The sequence below is a fragment of the Dysidea avara genome, chromosome 3 (assembly GCF_963678975.1).
Source record: "Dysidea avara chromosome 3, odDysAvar1.4, whole genome shotgun sequence".
NCBI lineage: Eukaryota > Metazoa > Porifera > Demospongiae > Dictyoceratida > Dysideidae > Dysidea > Dysidea avara.
The window spans coordinates 29,410,822-29,427,343 of NC_089274.1; the positions used below are offsets into that span (position 1 = coordinate 29,410,822).

Here is a 16,522-nt window from a genome sequence, read left to right on the forward strand (position 1 = left end):
TGAACTGTCTACCTGGTGGTTTCTTTGTAGCTGAACTCTCTGCAAGGTAACTTCTTCTATTGATCTCTCTACAGGGCGATTTTTTTGTAGCTGAACTGTCTACCTGGTGGTTTCTTTGTAGCTGAACTCTACAAGGTGATTTCTTCTAGCTGAACTATCTCTTTCCATAGTTGCATGAACTCCCTACTTCTAGCTGATCTCTCTACAGGGTGAATTGTTTGTAGCTGATCTCTCTACAGGGTGAATTGTTTGTAGCTGATCTCTCTACAGGGTGACTTGTTTCTAGCTGATCTCTTGAATTCTCTTCAGGGTGACTGCTCTATTAGGATGACTGCTCTATTAGAGTATCTCGATCTCGCACTTGCTACACCAAGTTGGATTTCGTGTTATAACTACGTGTCTTTAAGTCTGATTCTTCTACACCATTGAAGAGCCTTTCTAAGATGATTACTCCATCTGTACAGCAATTTTCAAAGTATTAGCCCAAGCGGTTTATCTGGTAGGCGTGGCAAACAGTCGTTTTTTTATTAGCTAATCTCGATTGTGTAATTGTTACACACTGTTGGTTTTTTCGGTGTATCTTTCTGGTTTTTAGCTCGATTCCTTTCAAACCACAAAAGGTTTGAGGTTTAATAGTTAACCTATTCACCCACCGATTTTCAGCTTCTTCCCATACGCGGTTTACCCTGTAGGCGTGACAACATATTGGTGTTAGTTTTAGTGAATAATCGCTCTTAACTCTTTGCCTGTTTGTCGTATTCCAGCCAAAGTTGGTGCCGAGATGCGCCTTTATACCCCCCCGTCTGTGTGCCAAATTTCAAGGCAATCGGATATGGCGTTCACGTTTTATAGCAGTTTTTGTAAATGTGCGAAAAGAGGAAGAAAAATAAGAAGAAAAAAAAACGAAGAAATTAAGCCACTTTTTGAAGTCGCATATCTTGGGAACGCTTGAAGCGATTTCGCTCAAATTTGGTATGTGGAGTGCTGAAGTTGGAGGGAGTGTCCACAGCAAAAATCGTCTTGTTTCATCAAGGCAGCACAGAGCTACGGAGGTGCGAAAATTGCGTTTTCTTTCTTCCTGTCAATATACTCACAGGTGCTGCGCGCCGGCTTCTTGGGCCGCACGACACACTACCGTGTGTCTTGATCTGAATCACAAGCTATTATTATATCACAACATAGGCATAGCCATGGGTGGGTATTTGCCCAACCATCACAGTTCCTTGCCCAACCATCACAGTTCCTTGCCCAACCATCACAGTTCCTTGCCCAACCATCACAAACTTTTGTCCAACCATCACAAGTAGTTTAAGATTCACTCGAGGATTCACAGCAGCACACAAAACAATCCTACTTAAATAGTGTAAAGTGTAAGCGTGTACCTCATTTGTTGAACCATGACTTCGAAAAAGGGATCAAGAGATAGAGGTGAATCACGTGATCCATTAGGCAGAAAATCCCTGGGGAAGTCCCTATAATTGAGGCGAGCCTGAGTGAGCCCCACACCAGCAGGACTTTCATAGCATGGTTCATGCACAAAAAAATATGACAAAAATCGGAAAACTTACATGTATGTCATTAAGGATAATCGGTGTCATTTAATAATCATCCATATAAGGATACGTACGTCGTTGATAACACAGAGAATAATTGGTGTCATGTACTGATTATCCATATAAGGGTACGTACGTTGTTAATAACACAGAGAATAATTGGTATCTTACTGATTATCCATGTAAGGTATGTTGATAGCACAAAGAATAATCAATGTTGTTTACAGGCATGATTATCTTGTTTATTAACAATCATGAACAGAGAAGAGCAGCTGAGATGAAGTAATGAGCATGAGAGATCTAGAAGATTTAAAGAAACAGCACAACAAAGGGAAGTTAGATTAGCTAAAAGAAGAGAACTAAGCAGGCTGCAATGGCTAGGAAACCAACATCTAATAAACAGTTTGTCAGAGATTTCAAATCTATAGTCATATCCCAATTCAGTACTAATATTGAAGAATCAACACCGTCACCTCACCACCTCAATAATATTATTGAAAAATCAACACCATCACCCTGCCACCCCAATAATATTGAAGAATCAACAAACAGCTAAAACATTCATCAGATCATTTATTTTGAGAATGGCTAGATTTATTTATTTATTTAATAGCTGCATCATTATTAATTTTTTTGTTCCTATGTTATAACCAATACTTAATTGCAACACGATTAATTATAGACATTTATACAAATCGTTTAAAACACTAGCTGACACTAAAAGACATTACCAATTGTTTAGCATGTAATCAACAACACAAACTTGCGCCTGCATCAATCACTAGCAAACTCGTGATACAACTGAAATTGTATCATGCTTGCAATTTATTGTGTTAACACTGACAACAGTTGTTCAAAAACTGAATTGCCAGCTGACGCTATATAGCAACTTATCCCTTTTGACATAATTTCCACAAATCTGATCACTGCTTTACCACCTATACAAAATACCAAAACACATGCAATATTCCAGTCATAAATTATGCATACACACACACATAATTAATTATCAATTTGCTCAGGGTCGCCCCACGATGTTATAAACATCTGTCTAGTTACACTTCATGTAGACACATGTGCCACGCTCCTTGGCGCAGTTTAAATTTGAAATTTAAAATGGAGTCGAAGTGTACTACATCTCTAAGTCACAGTGCTAGTTATAAGCATCAGTGTGGATGGTGCTGGCAGCAAAAGAGTTTGTTTCAGTGGACTTGTTAAGCATATTTTTTGATAAGGAAAGTGCCGTGTAGTCTGCTACTGATGAAAGAAATGGAAAATGTACTCTAGATAAAACTAATGGCATGTGCAAATGGAGGTTGCTCGAGCTGGGAATGGAGAAAAGGTCAAGTGTGTCATGTGCACAATTTGTACTTGATTAACCGGGTTGTAGATTACCTGAGGGTTTACCAGATTCATGAAAAATGTACATTGGCTGCTATAACTGTGGGACAAAGCTTTCTTACATGCTGATGTTTGTGATAAGACCCATTATAGTTAATAAATTAGTGCCCCCAGCCTTCATTTGGGGCCATGTGGCATTTACTTGAAAGAGCATTACATATCGCTGTGTTGTTTGGTCTGTAAGCTATACTGCCAGTTGATTGTATGATGAACTGTTTATTTTGTTGGTTCTTATACAGGGGCATAGCCAGGATTTTCTGGAAGGGGGTTCAAATTTGAAGTGCACAGATGTCTTTAGGGGAAAACCTGGGTACTTCCCCTGAGCCACGTTTGAACGAAAATGATGCATACACAAAATGTTCCCTTGGGCAGTGACATTAAAAGGTGCTGTTTGTGCATCTAACTAGCTAAAACCTACACACTGCTGTTTATGCAGCTTATAGACCTATTGTAATACTAGCTAATCTTCATTCCAAACGCTGACATAAATATCAAGACACACGATAGTGTGTTGTGCGGCCCAAGAAGCCGGAACGCCACACCGTGAGTATATTTACAGGAAGAAAGAAAACGTCATTTTCATACCTTTGTATCGGTGATCTCTTATCCGATTGGAACCAAATTTGCTACAGAGTTGCCCGCCAGCCAAGGGAGTCTACATTCCAAATTTGAAGGAAATCTCTCCAGCCATTTCCAAGATACGAGCTGCCAAAGTTTTAATTTTTTTTCGTCGTTTTTTTTTCTTCGTGTTTTCGCACACTTGCACAAATTGCTATGAAACGCAAACGCGTACTCCGATCGCCTTGAAATTGGCACACAGAAAGGGAGTCCAAAGGCGAATCCTAGCATCAAATTTGGTGCAAATCCGATGAATGGTTCAGGAGTTATGACGGATTATTCGCGTAAAACAAGATCGATTTGTTGTCACGCCTACAGGGTACACCACTTCATGGAATGAGTTAAAAATTGCTATGTAGATGGAGTAACCATCGTAGGAGTGCCTTTTGGTGGTTTGAAAGGAATCGAGATAAAGACCATGGAGATATGACACAAAACCCAACCTGTGTCACAATTACACGATCGATTTTTATGAATAAAAAAGTATTAGTTTTCACGACTACTAGGCAAACCGCTTAGCGCAATGAGCTGTAAATCGGTGTATAGCTGGAATAATCTTCATAGAAAGCCCTTGCAGTAGTACAGAAGAATCGGATTACAAACCACTGAGTTATAATTCGAAAGCCAACTCCGTGTAGCAAATGTGAGATCGAGATATTCTAATAGAACAGTCACCCTAATAGAGCATTCGGCTAATTTATTTACTCCATTATAAAGTTCTATTACATACAAGTTATTCTATAGGGAGTTCAGCTGCAAACAGTTAATCTTATAGACAGTTCAGCAAGAAGTAAGTCACCCTGCATGTGGAGAGTTAAGCAAATATATCACTGCACAGATTCAGAACATTACAAGTCACACTGAAGAGAGTTCAGCTATAAACAAGTCATGCACCCTGTAGAGAATTCAGCTACAATTAAGTCACTCTATAGAGGATTCAGCTACACACAAGTCACTGTGGAGAGAGTTCAGCTACAAACAAATTAACCTGTAGAGAGATCAGCTACAAACAAAACACTTTGCTGAGAGTTCAGCTACAAACAAATCAACCTTTAGAGCAATCAGCAGCAAACAAATCAACTTGTAGAGAGATCAGATCAACCTGCAGAGAGATCAGTTACAAACAAATCAGCTTGTAGAGAGATCAGTTACACACAAATCAACCTGTAGAGAGATAAGCTAGAAACAAATCACCCTGTAGAGAGTTCAGCTACAAAAAATCACCCTGTAGAGACATCAGCTAGAAACTAGACACAATGTAAGGAGTTCAGCTACAAGCAAATCACCCTGTAGAGAGTTCAGCTAAAACTAATCAACCTGCAGAGAGATCAGCTACAAATAAATCACTTTATAGACAGTTCAGCTACAAGCAAATTACCTTGTAGAGAGATCGGCTGCAAACAAACCACCTGTACAGAATTCAGCTACAAACAAATCACCCTGTAGAGAGATCAGCTAGAGGAAGTTACCTTGTAGACAGTTCAGCTACAAACAATTCACTCTGTACAGAGATCAGTTAGAAGAAGTTTCCTTGTAGAAAGTTCAGCTACAAACAAATCACCCTGTAGAAAGATCAGCTAGAAGAATTCACCTTGTAGAGATTTCAGCTACAAAGAAACCACCATGTAGAGAGTTCAGCTGCAAACAAGTCACCCTGTAGAAAATTCAGCTACAAACAAATTACCCTGTAGAAAGATCAGCTAGAAGAAATTACCTTGTAGAGAGTTCAGCTACAAAGAAACCATTCTGTAAAGAGCTCAGCTGCAAACAAACCACCTGTACAGAATTCAGCTACAAACAAATCACCCTGTAGAGAGATCAGCTAGAGGAAGTTACCTTGTAGACAGTTCAGCTACAAACAATTCACTCTGTACAGAGATCAGTTAGAAGAAGTTTCCTTGTAGAAAGTTCAGCTACAAACAAATCACCCTGTAGAAAGATCAGCTAGAAGAATTCACCTTGTAGAGATTTCAGCTACAAAGAAACCACCATGTAGAGAGTTCAGCTGCAAACAAGTCACCCTGTAGAAAATTCAGCTACAAACAAATTACCCTGTAGAAAGATCAGCTAGAAGAAGTTACCTTGTAGAGAGTTCAGCTACAAAGAAACCATTCTGTAAAGAGCTCAGCTGCAAACAAACCACCTGTACAGAATTCAGCTACAAACAAATCACCCTGTAGAGAGATCAGCTAGAATAAGTTACCTTGTAGAGAGTTCAGCTACAAAGAAACCATTCTGTAAAGAGCTCAGCTGCAAACAAACCACCTGTACAGAATTCAGCTACAAACAAATCACCCTGTAGAGAGATCAGCTAGAGGAAGTTACCTTGTAGACAGTTCAGCTACAAACAATTCACTCTGTACAGAGATCAGTTAGAAGAAGTTTCCTTGTAGAAAGTTCAGCTACAAACAAATCACCCTGTAGAAAGATCAGCTAGAAGAATTCACCTTGTAGAGATTTCAGCTACAAAGAAACCACCATGTAGAGAGTTCAGCTGCAAACAAGTCACCCTGTAGAAAATTCAGCTACAAACAAATTACCCTGTAGAAAGATCAGCTAGAAGAAGTTACCTTGTAGAGAGTTCAGCTACAAAGAAACCATTCTGTAAAGAGCTCAGCTGCAAACAAATCACCTGTACAGAATTCAGCTACAAACAAATCACTCTGTAGAGAGATCAGCTAGAAGAAGTTACCTTGTAGATATTTCAGCTAACCCTATAGAGAGATCAGCTAAAAGAAGAGCTACCTTGTAGATAGTTCAGCTGCAAACAATTCACCCTGTAGAGAGATCAGCTAGAAGAAGTCACCTTGTAGATAGTTCAGCTACAAACAAATCACCCTGTAGAGAGATCAGCTGGAAGAAGAGTTATAGTTCAGCTGTAAACAATTCACCCTGTAGAGAGATCAGCTAGAAGAAGTCACCTTGTAGAGTGTTAAGTTACAAAGAAACCACCATTCAGAGAGTTCTGTAATAAATATATGTATTATATATATATATATAACTTGTCAGAAATATTTAAAGTATTTAACATCTGCTTCATCTTTTCTTCTTCCTGTGGTAAAGAAAAAACGATAGGTTAAAAAAGCCCCAAAGCCGGCCTATGGCCGGCTTTGGCGTATACAAATACAAAAAGAAGTGAAATCTAATCAAAAATAGCCAAGCTGTAATAAAAGTGTGCAGCCATCAAAAAGGCTATGTGAAAAAGATGTGAAATCCAAGGTGGCGGTCAAGAAATGGCTGTGATGGTAGATTGATGGTAAAATTTTAATAACGACAATTCAGGTGAATTTTGTGCCAAGATCAAGTGGCACCAAGTTCACCTCAATTGTCGTTATTAAAATTTTTACCATTAACCTACCATCACAGCCATTTCTTGGCCGCCAACTTGGATTTCACATCTTTTTTCACCATAGCCTTTTTGAGGGCCGCACACTTTTTTTACAGCTTGGCTGTTTTTCATTAGATTATACTGACAGCCAACTTCACTGAACTTCTTTCTTAGCAGACGGGAGCCTTCCACATTTGAATCCCTTATAGTTGACATTACTTTCTTTCAGGTATACATTATTCTCCTCCTGTTGACTAGACGTGGCTTGTACTCCAATATATTTGACACATCACATGCCCGCAACATGTGACAAATAAACAAAATATTCATCATGTAAATATACACCAACTATTCATAGTTTGTGCTAACCTGACACATGTATAACACGAACACTCAAGTTATCACAGCTGCTACCTTGTAATATGTCTTAACCAACTGAACCAACAGTCCTTCGCCATTTTCACCAGGAATCATATGCGCGATTGATCAAGTGATGCAGTGCTTGATTCATCGATGATTCAGCATTTAATAATGCGATGTGACATTCAAGAGCCGCACCAGTGTGCAAGTAGCTAATGGAGAGCTTAGGGCTGTAAGGTTTGGTGTGATTTTCAAGTTTAAAAAGTTTTGCTTCTGAAAGGGGGGTTTTGTCCGAACCCCCCTAGCTACGCCCTTGTTGTAGGTTCAGCAGTTTGATGTCACATGACATTCGGCTACGATGATCGTCGATGGATGCCTGCCCTACAAGCTTAATAGAATAGCATATAGCTAGTAAATGTTTATGCATGCAAGCAGCATTTGTTTACACTATAGCACAGGTAGCTGTGGGCCTTGTGTGCATACACTTTTCATATTTTTCTTTGATATTGTCTCACATGAAAGTGAGCGTGTTTCTTGTGTGTGTAGTTAAATTGATGTTATGCCCAACCATCAAAGTTTTTATTGGCTGGCTATGCCCCTGTATCACGATAATGGATTACTGTGATATGATTATCACACGATCGATATTAGTATTGCACATCACTAGTGTAATCCAGCAATCACTCTGTGATCTGAGCCTTTCAGGTAATTATCTAACGTCTTGTTGGTTTACCTCCATATCCCTCAAGCCTCTTTTTAGATTCTAGATATCTGCACACCTTGTCAATCCAGTTACAACAGTTGATCTATAAGTGACACAAAATAAGAACAATTGTGTAGGGAAATGATGATACAGTTATTGAGACAAGGATGGTATTTCCCTGCAATGACATAACACACAACACTTGCTAAATTAATCTGAGACTTATGTATGTGTAGCAGTTAACTAAGTTAGATCACTGCTGGTAAGCATTGCACCTTGCCACCGTTCCATCAGTGCTTGTGTAATAACTTAAACAATTGCTTAAACCTGTTTAAAATATTCAAGTACATTGTTTTCAATAGTGTATATTGTGAATTAGGCTGTGTCTCAAAATTAGAACAAAATATAGATAGCTAACTGTGAACTAATTAGACACTTGCCAGTTATGCTAGCTTAATTTTGAGCATAAGGTGCCTGAAGCATTTTCTACACATATGAAAGATATTGTAAATGGTAAATGAATGTCACAGTAAAGATAGATCTACTGTAATGGAAGTCAGTCAGTCTACTCTACAATGTAAATTCCTACTTCTGAATTTACAGTGTAATAACAGTCAGTAGTATGTATGCTTCTTTTAACACTGTCAAACAAGATGACAGTAATCAAGAGGTGCATGTCCGACTCTCCAAGATAATATTTTGCATGTTAATTGCTTATTTCAAAGATCATCAAAACATTACTTTTTTGCCAATCTGTTGTTTCCCTAGTTAGCCTAACAGTGTATGTTCTCCTTTGCTTTATACTTTTATGAAAAACAAACACTCTGCTACTCAAATGATTAAAGTTTTGATGAGTGTTTTCAAGTGTTCTAGGGCATGCCTTACTGATTCCAGTATTTCCTGTAACCATGTGCAGTATTGTTGATTTATCATTGTGTGTGTTTTATCAATTAAATTGTAGACGTCTCTGTACAAACCAGTTGAGGTACTACTTGAAGCACTTTCTGCTGAACAGTGGATTCCTTTGGAAAGGTACTAGGTTATGGATAATCCATCTTGTATATTATGCCCTTCCCTTTGTAGTGAAGAGGACATGACCACTGTAAAAGCTGCTTTATATTTTTTGGAAGTGATAGTAAAGCATGCAGCCAATAACCAAGATTTTTTTAAATTTGCCACTAAAATATTTTTGGTGTCTGCATCAAGAGTTCAATCTTGCTTTAAGGAAGTAAAAGATAATGCTACCAAGAAATTAACAGATATTGTGAAAAAAGCTAGTCAGAAAATATGTCACATAGGCATCTTCAATGTTCAAGTTGTAAGTCAAAGGAAGCATGAAATACAGGTATGTACACAGATATTTATTAGTAAGTGGAAATTATGGATTTCTCTGTTAGTACTGGAATGAAATGCTGAAATTTGATAGTGATAGCTGTGTTAAAGAGTTCTGGCATGATATATGCAATGAAGTAATTGATTCAAGACTACTTGATATGAAGGTATGTAAGAATGGTGCAAGGTACGTACATATATATACTTTGTGTTATGGACCTACATCATAAGGTGACTATATGCATTTCTGAAAGGGTTTCCAGCTGTAGTATGTCTTAGATGCCGGAGCTCTGCCCTTGTGCGAATGTGCATTATTGTTCTTAACACATTAGGGTGGCATGCTTGTTTTTGAGCATGTGCATGACAAATAGTAAGCAGAATTCTAGGAAAATGGAATGGAAACAACCAATAGAAAATGTCTGATAAAGGTAATCATATCAATGTAGGGCAGCACAATGCTTCATTGTGGCATTGTTAGATCCTTCATTGAAACACTCTTAATAAAGCTGTCACCTTGCATTACAATACTCTAATAGAGCAGTCAATGATTTTTTAGAATTATTAATGACTATTCCACCAGGACCTGCATTGAATTTGATGAACTATATCTGGCATTAGCTTTTTAGGTATATAGACTAGCTAGGTTGTTAACAGTAAAAGCTGGCTACTTCCTTGAAACCATAAGCATTCAATGTACTGTTAAAGATCTGCCACGTAGCTACCCATCATGCAACTTTTATCCTACCCACATCCATATGCAGGCATTGCCAGAATACTTTGCAGTTTTGACCTATACCAATGAATTCACATGTTTTCAATGCAAATCCCTATTGAGATAGTATTGAATAGATGCTTGACTGCTCTATTAGAATACAGTTCATGCTGGGACAAATATAACATTTTGTAGTTGACCCACCATAATGTCCTATCATGTGTAGTTTTGAATGAATGTGGTAGAGCGTGGCAGGGAACCTTAGTTGTAGAAATGACTATTAACAATGAATTGCTGCCCTTGTACTTAGACCTATATTGGAACAACATTCACTGCATTGTTCTGGGTTATATGGCTGCTGATGCTGCTGCTGCTTGCTACTGCTGCTGCTTGCTACTGCTGCTGCTTGCTACTGCTGCTGCTTGCTACTGCTGCTGCTTGCTACTGCTGCTGCTGCTGGCTGCTGCTGGCTGCTGCTAATGGTTGCTGCTGGCTGTTGCTACTGCTAATGGCTGCTGTTGCTACTGCTAATGGCTGCTGCTGGCTACTGCTAATGGCTGCTGCTGGCTGCTGCTAATGGTTGCTGCTGGCTGCTGCTAATGGTAGCTGCTGGCTGCTGCTAATGGTTGCTGCTGGCTGCTGCTAATGATTGCTGCTGGCTGCTGCTAATGGTTGCTGCTGGCTGCTGCTAATGGTTGCTGCTGGCTGCTGCTAATGGTTGCTGCTGGCTGCTGGCTGCTGCTAATTAGCCAGAGTACATTCATGGTCACCCCTTTGGGTTATAACAATGTAGATCTTATAGTAACCAAAGGACATATATGATTAGCAGTCAAAGCCATAAATAAAATAGGCAATCTATTTGTCTTAGGCTCCTTTGCTGACCAAACTTCGCTATGGTCTGACATTTATGCTATTTGTACAGCAAATGTCCGTTGACAGACCATTATATTTATCTCCGAGATGAATGCTCTATTAGAGTGTTTTTATTGTAGTAGTGGAAAGATCTGACAATGCTGCAAAGAAGCATTGTGGTGTAAAATCATTGTCAGACATTTTCTGTTGTTCCCGCTTTTTGTTCCCATCCCACTCCTATTTCCTAGAATTCTACTTATTCCCATGTGTCTTGATAGCAGTTTCTATTTCTAGTATTCATTTTATGTTGTTTATTGATAGCCAAATCAAACTATATCAATTTTGATGGAAATTGATGCTAGTGAAACACACAAGGTGGTATCATATGCTATATTGAATCATCTGATCAAAGGTGTGCAACATGTAGAACAAAAGGTAAGGTGAAATGTTGTATATGTTTGCAGGTTTGTGCATACTGTTGTGGGTTTGTTTTACATGCTGGAATTCAGTTCCTTAGGTACTTGTGTATCAAGTCAATGTTTGGTATGGATTTTTCTGCATTCTACAGAGTTAAGGAGGTTCACATCCTTTGTACAAACTTTTGGCAGCAGGGGTAATTTGTGGTGCCCAAACAATTGTGTGCAATGCTAAAAACTTTAATAACTTTTATAAAGGACATATTGTTGCCTTTCTGTAATAAGAAGTAGACAACTAAAGTTTTGGCCTTTTATGATGTATAGTCTTGGAGGTATAGTGTTAGACAGTTAAAAATACCAAGAAATTTTATTGTACAGCAACTTTATGGCAAATAAATTACAGGCGCTTAATTAATTGGTCATACCTTTCATTTGAATCAAGCTACAAAGAGAGGACTTGGCTTAATCTTTTCATTGTGAACTGGCAATCCCATAGTGTTTTGTCTATACTCCTCTGTGTGCATAATGATTCGGAGGAAATGGCAAATAGTAAATTTAATTTCTACCACATCGTGAATAAGCAACCATAACTCACATGCACTTAATGTATCAACACAGAACAAAGAGTTTCTTACTCTACATGAACAAGCAAATCTGATGGTGATAGGTTTTATTGATTTCACTGTATACCAAAGCAATTAAACTGCTCATAATTTTTATGTGAGATGTTTATATTTAATGAGCTTATCAAAGAATTGTGCAATAATGACAGGTTTTCACAGAGTCAGTCACAATGATTTCTGTAGGTATCTTTATTTAAGTGGTATTATTTGTAGGACTTGGATCAAACTGAACTATTAACAGAACTTCAGCGACTGATACAAGATCCATCATTATCTGATAAAGTACTATCTCTTTTAAATAAACTCCTGAATAACAAATACCCAAATTTTGCCACCACAAAGACACTTCAAATACAGGAAATTCTTGCTTGGAAACTGTGGCCAAACTTCATTAAGATATTGGGTAAGTGTTTCTATAAGCCAATGGTAATGTGTAGTTATGTAGTAGATGCACTGCTGTAGTATCACCATGTACACTGCTGAAATTATGGCAAATTCAAGCACTAGGAAGTATATCTATGTTTGTAAATATGTGTATGCTTTTCTCTTATGTATTCCATACACAAAGCATTTCTAGACCAATGTATGCGATCTTTTGTTTGTGTTAAATTTCTAATATAAATCTGTTCTTTGTGAACTTCCTTGGATGGATCCGTAGTTAGAATAGGCTCTTCTGTAATAATAGATAAAAAAGTGAAAGTAATGTGTAGGGAAAGGTATTTATTTCATAGTTTTTTCTGTTACCTCACAAGCACCAAAAAATATAATTAATTGCATGTATGTATCTACAACTTTTGGTGGTTTAGACCATTTTAACATGCTAATACAAGCAGCAAGATGTGTCTGTTATGTATGACCTCAATTACCTATCACAGTAATGTGTGATTTTTTAATAAATGTTGTGTTCAACTGTTATCTATTGGTATATATCTTTGAATTGTACAATTAACTCTATCTAAACACACAGTGTAATTTTAAATATATGTTAGTTTGTGCAAGTCATTATTTTATGTATGTAAGTAGTGATAACAAAAGTGTTGATTACTCATATATGCCATTCTACCACCCAGTTGTAATGACTTGCCATAACAAACAATTATGATTGTTTACATTCAATTTCCTGTATGTACATGTAGTTGCTGGGTGTGACGAAAAAGAAGATTTACAAACTACTTGTGAAATCGCATTTGCAGTTGTAAAAGAATTGAAGCAGTTACTTGAGAACCTTACCAAAGGAAGTGTCACTGTTAAAGACTTTGTGTGCTACAAAGCTCATGATCGTGAGCTTAAAGCATTATGTGAATCTGCTAGTTTGGATTTTTGTCCACCATTTGCTAAGATTTCCAGTGCTTTGAAAACATGTTCTGATAAAGTGAAGTGTGCAAAGATCTGTCGTTTGCAATTAAGTATTGTAGTGGAATATTGCAAGCCAATTTCAGAGGGTGCGTACTTGATTTAATACTTTATATAAAGTAGTCACTTTCCACTCCCCTTGATCAGCAGGATTCAGAGAAAACTTCTGGTCACTGAAGAAAATTTTATGTATTAATGTGTCTGTATGTTTATTTAAAATTATGCTCTGCTGATTGCAAGGAAATGAACCAATTGTATGAGTTTCAAGCAGGAATAATTTTCTACTTAGCAACTTTTGTGTGGCTATGTAGTTTGAAACATAGGCATGTGAAGATGACTTTAAAGCAGGTTGTGCTTGCCATTAATCCAACAACTGTGAATTATTTTATGCTTAACAAGTATTCCAAATTCAATTTGATATTAATTTGTATGAGTATTAAATATAATCAGCTTTTTAACTATTCTAACATTTTTTAGCTTTGAGATATTGTGCATAACATGAGTCACTGATCTCAGTATAGCAAAGACTAGCCTGATTCTGATGAATGTCTGTGTTTTGCCTTTGCTTATATATCTTCAATTAAATGGTTGTCTACTTCTTCTCACCAAGAAACTATACCAAGGAATTGATTTTCCATTTCATTGACACTTTCCTTGAAGGAGCATATTTAGTTTACACTAAACTATTTGATGTGCTTAATGAACTGTAGTATCCCTGTTAGCATCCAGTAGCAGCTAAGCTGGAATTATAAAACAATTGTAATTGGCCATGTCTCCTTATACAATCTCAATACAGCACCACACCTTTAATAATCAGTGATGAGACCGTGCATCCTAGCTTAATCTACTGCATAGCTTAGTAGTGAGGTTGAGATACTCTAATACAGCAGTCACAACCGCACCTGTATTTCATAGCTATGCTCTAACAAAAAAGTTAATAAACTAGTGCAATAAAGATTAATAATTTTAAAATGAAGTAGGGTTCCAGTGATAATAAGTAGAGAAACTAGAGATGATGGTAGCTATGACAATGCTTTGCATTGTAGCAATATTGGAAAATCTCTACTTTGGCATTAAAAAGATGGTGAAAACATGTCAATTTAAGGAGTGTCTTACATTGTTACAATGTCAAATATGGAGTTTTTCTTATAACTATCATCACCTCTTGTTTCACTTCTATTTATCACTGAAATCCTACTTCATTTTTGAAATTTTTTATTGAACTAGTATTAGTATTAATAAATGTTTTGTGATCACTTGATCACTGGTTCCACATGCATGACAGGCACAGTGATAAATATGCTTCTAAATTGTGTGTAAAGCCTATCTCAGTTTGCATACATTATGTTCATGATTTTTGACATGCAGAGTTAACACAAACACTTGGTAAAGAGATCAGTGATCACAGTGATAACATGCTGCAGCCAAAAAGAATTTGTGATCTCTGCAATGATGATGACGATGATGGCAATTATAAATGTGTCTGTTTTTCAACTAATGGCTTGCCAATTGAAATGATTAAATATTGTATTGTGATTGGTAAAAATGAAAACATTCGCAATCAGTTGTTCGACCACATTTGGAAACAACAGGCAAATGATTTTAAGAAAACAGATGCTGCTAAGTCCAACAACATTTCTTATTCCATTGTGTTTGATCAAGTCTGGGTTCCTACTATTTCCTGTTGTAAATCATTGTTGAGTAAACTTCATAATAAATCAGTGACATTGACTACAATTGAGGATCTCATCCAAATTGAAAATTTTGCTGATAATTTAATGACATTGTGCACTGCGATGCTGCAGTGTTATCCTGATGATGTAAATGTGCCTCCACCACAGCAATGGGTACCACAGTTGTTGGTTCACGTTTCAAAATTTCAAGAGATTTCCAACAATCCTAAATGTATTGAAGCCACAAACATAATTCTAAAAGTGAAAAATTCTTTGTCCTTAATTGGAGATTTTAAAATCATTGAGTGTCTTGCTGATAATGTAAGTGTGACATGTCTTCTTGAGTGCTTGTGTGTATTAAATTTTGTACATGTCACATTCTTTCATAGTATAAGAATGTTCACATATATGATTATGTGTACTCATTGTTTGAAGTACTGATTAACTCAAGTTCAGAAATTAGATAGATAATTAATTTATATATGCATTATGCTTTTCTTATTTTATATAGATGAAACCAAAATTCAAAGAGCAAAAATTGGAAAATGTTGATGAAAAGCTCATTGATACATGGATTCATGTCAGGGATATGTATAGCAACCCAGAATTTCGTAACTGCCTTGAAGTTTTTTCAGCTAATACTAGTCTTGTAAGATGGTTAAGAGAAACCACAACTGGTAAGTGATGTAAATCTCACATAATACTGTTGGTGAAAAGAACCATGGTAAGAGTTATTCAGTCACCCAGATGTCAATTTTAACCTAGTGTATACCAGATTACCCAATCATTGGTGTATATGTAGAAGCTCCTGATTCATGCATGAAATTGTTTTGCTTTGAGAGATCAGTGTGTATGCATACATACATATCAGACTTTTGTGAAAAGTGAACATGTGTAGGTGTACAAATATGGGAAAGCTAAGTAACACCCCATTCACAATATCCCAGGTTAGCCAGACTGTTTTCAACTCTGGTTATTAAACTCGGGTTCGCACTTGTTCACACTAGCACTGAATTAAAACAAGCACACAAGATTTTGGTTATTTAGGTGCTTAATAAAAAAGGCACTAGAATTGTTGTAGAACCAGCTAAAATCAGTCATACAATGTTATAAGTTAGCCAGAGTGTTTTCAACTCAGGTTATTAAACTCAGGTTGGCACTTGTTCATACTACTGCATCTGACACTGAATAATAATTAGCTAAAACAAACACACAAGATTTTGATTATTTAGGTGCTTAATGAAAGGTACTAGAATTGTTGTAGAACCAGCTAAAATCAGTCGTACAATATTATAACCTCCATGTTTAAGCTAGTGAGTGCTCCTTTCACCAGGAATATTAACATGTTGTTCAAATGTAACTGTCACGAAGTCTACCAGAACTATAATGCATCATAGCCATTTTGAAGAACAGTTTTAACGCATAGAATATACTCTCTGTGTGGCTAACAGAAGCAAAGTAAAATTGTTAACCTGAGTTGGCCAGCTCAGAATGCATTCACACCGTATCCCAACCTGTGCCAGCTCACCTCTCCTGGACCCGGTTTGGCATGGCTCAATTGATTCACACTGTAATTCGTTTTGAGCCGTGCTGTGCTC

At 37.1% G+C, this 16,522-nt stretch overlaps 1 protein-coding gene across 1 annotated transcript in view; it reads left to right on the forward strand.

Annotated features, from left to right (window-relative positions):
• Positions 1 to 16,522, forward strand: part of LOC136250635 (E3 ubiquitin-protein ligase rnf213-alpha-like) — a 486,640-nt gene that overhangs the window by 183,247 nt on the left and 286,871 nt on the right. The window contains exons 27-34 of the mRNA XM_066042860.1: positions 8,925 to 8,995; positions 9,047 to 9,308; positions 9,361 to 9,462; positions 11,181 to 11,294; positions 12,112 to 12,301; positions 13,035 to 13,340; positions 14,620 to 15,245; positions 15,436 to 15,601. Of these exons, the coding sequence (XP_065898932.1) occupies positions 8,925 to 8,995; positions 9,047 to 9,308; positions 9,361 to 9,462; positions 11,181 to 11,294; positions 12,112 to 12,301; positions 13,035 to 13,340; positions 14,620 to 15,245; positions 15,436 to 15,601 (1,837 nt within the window). The remainder of the gene's footprint in view (positions 1 to 8,924; positions 8,996 to 9,046; positions 9,309 to 9,360; positions 9,463 to 11,180; positions 11,295 to 12,111; positions 12,302 to 13,034; positions 13,341 to 14,619; positions 15,246 to 15,435; positions 15,602 to 16,522) is intronic.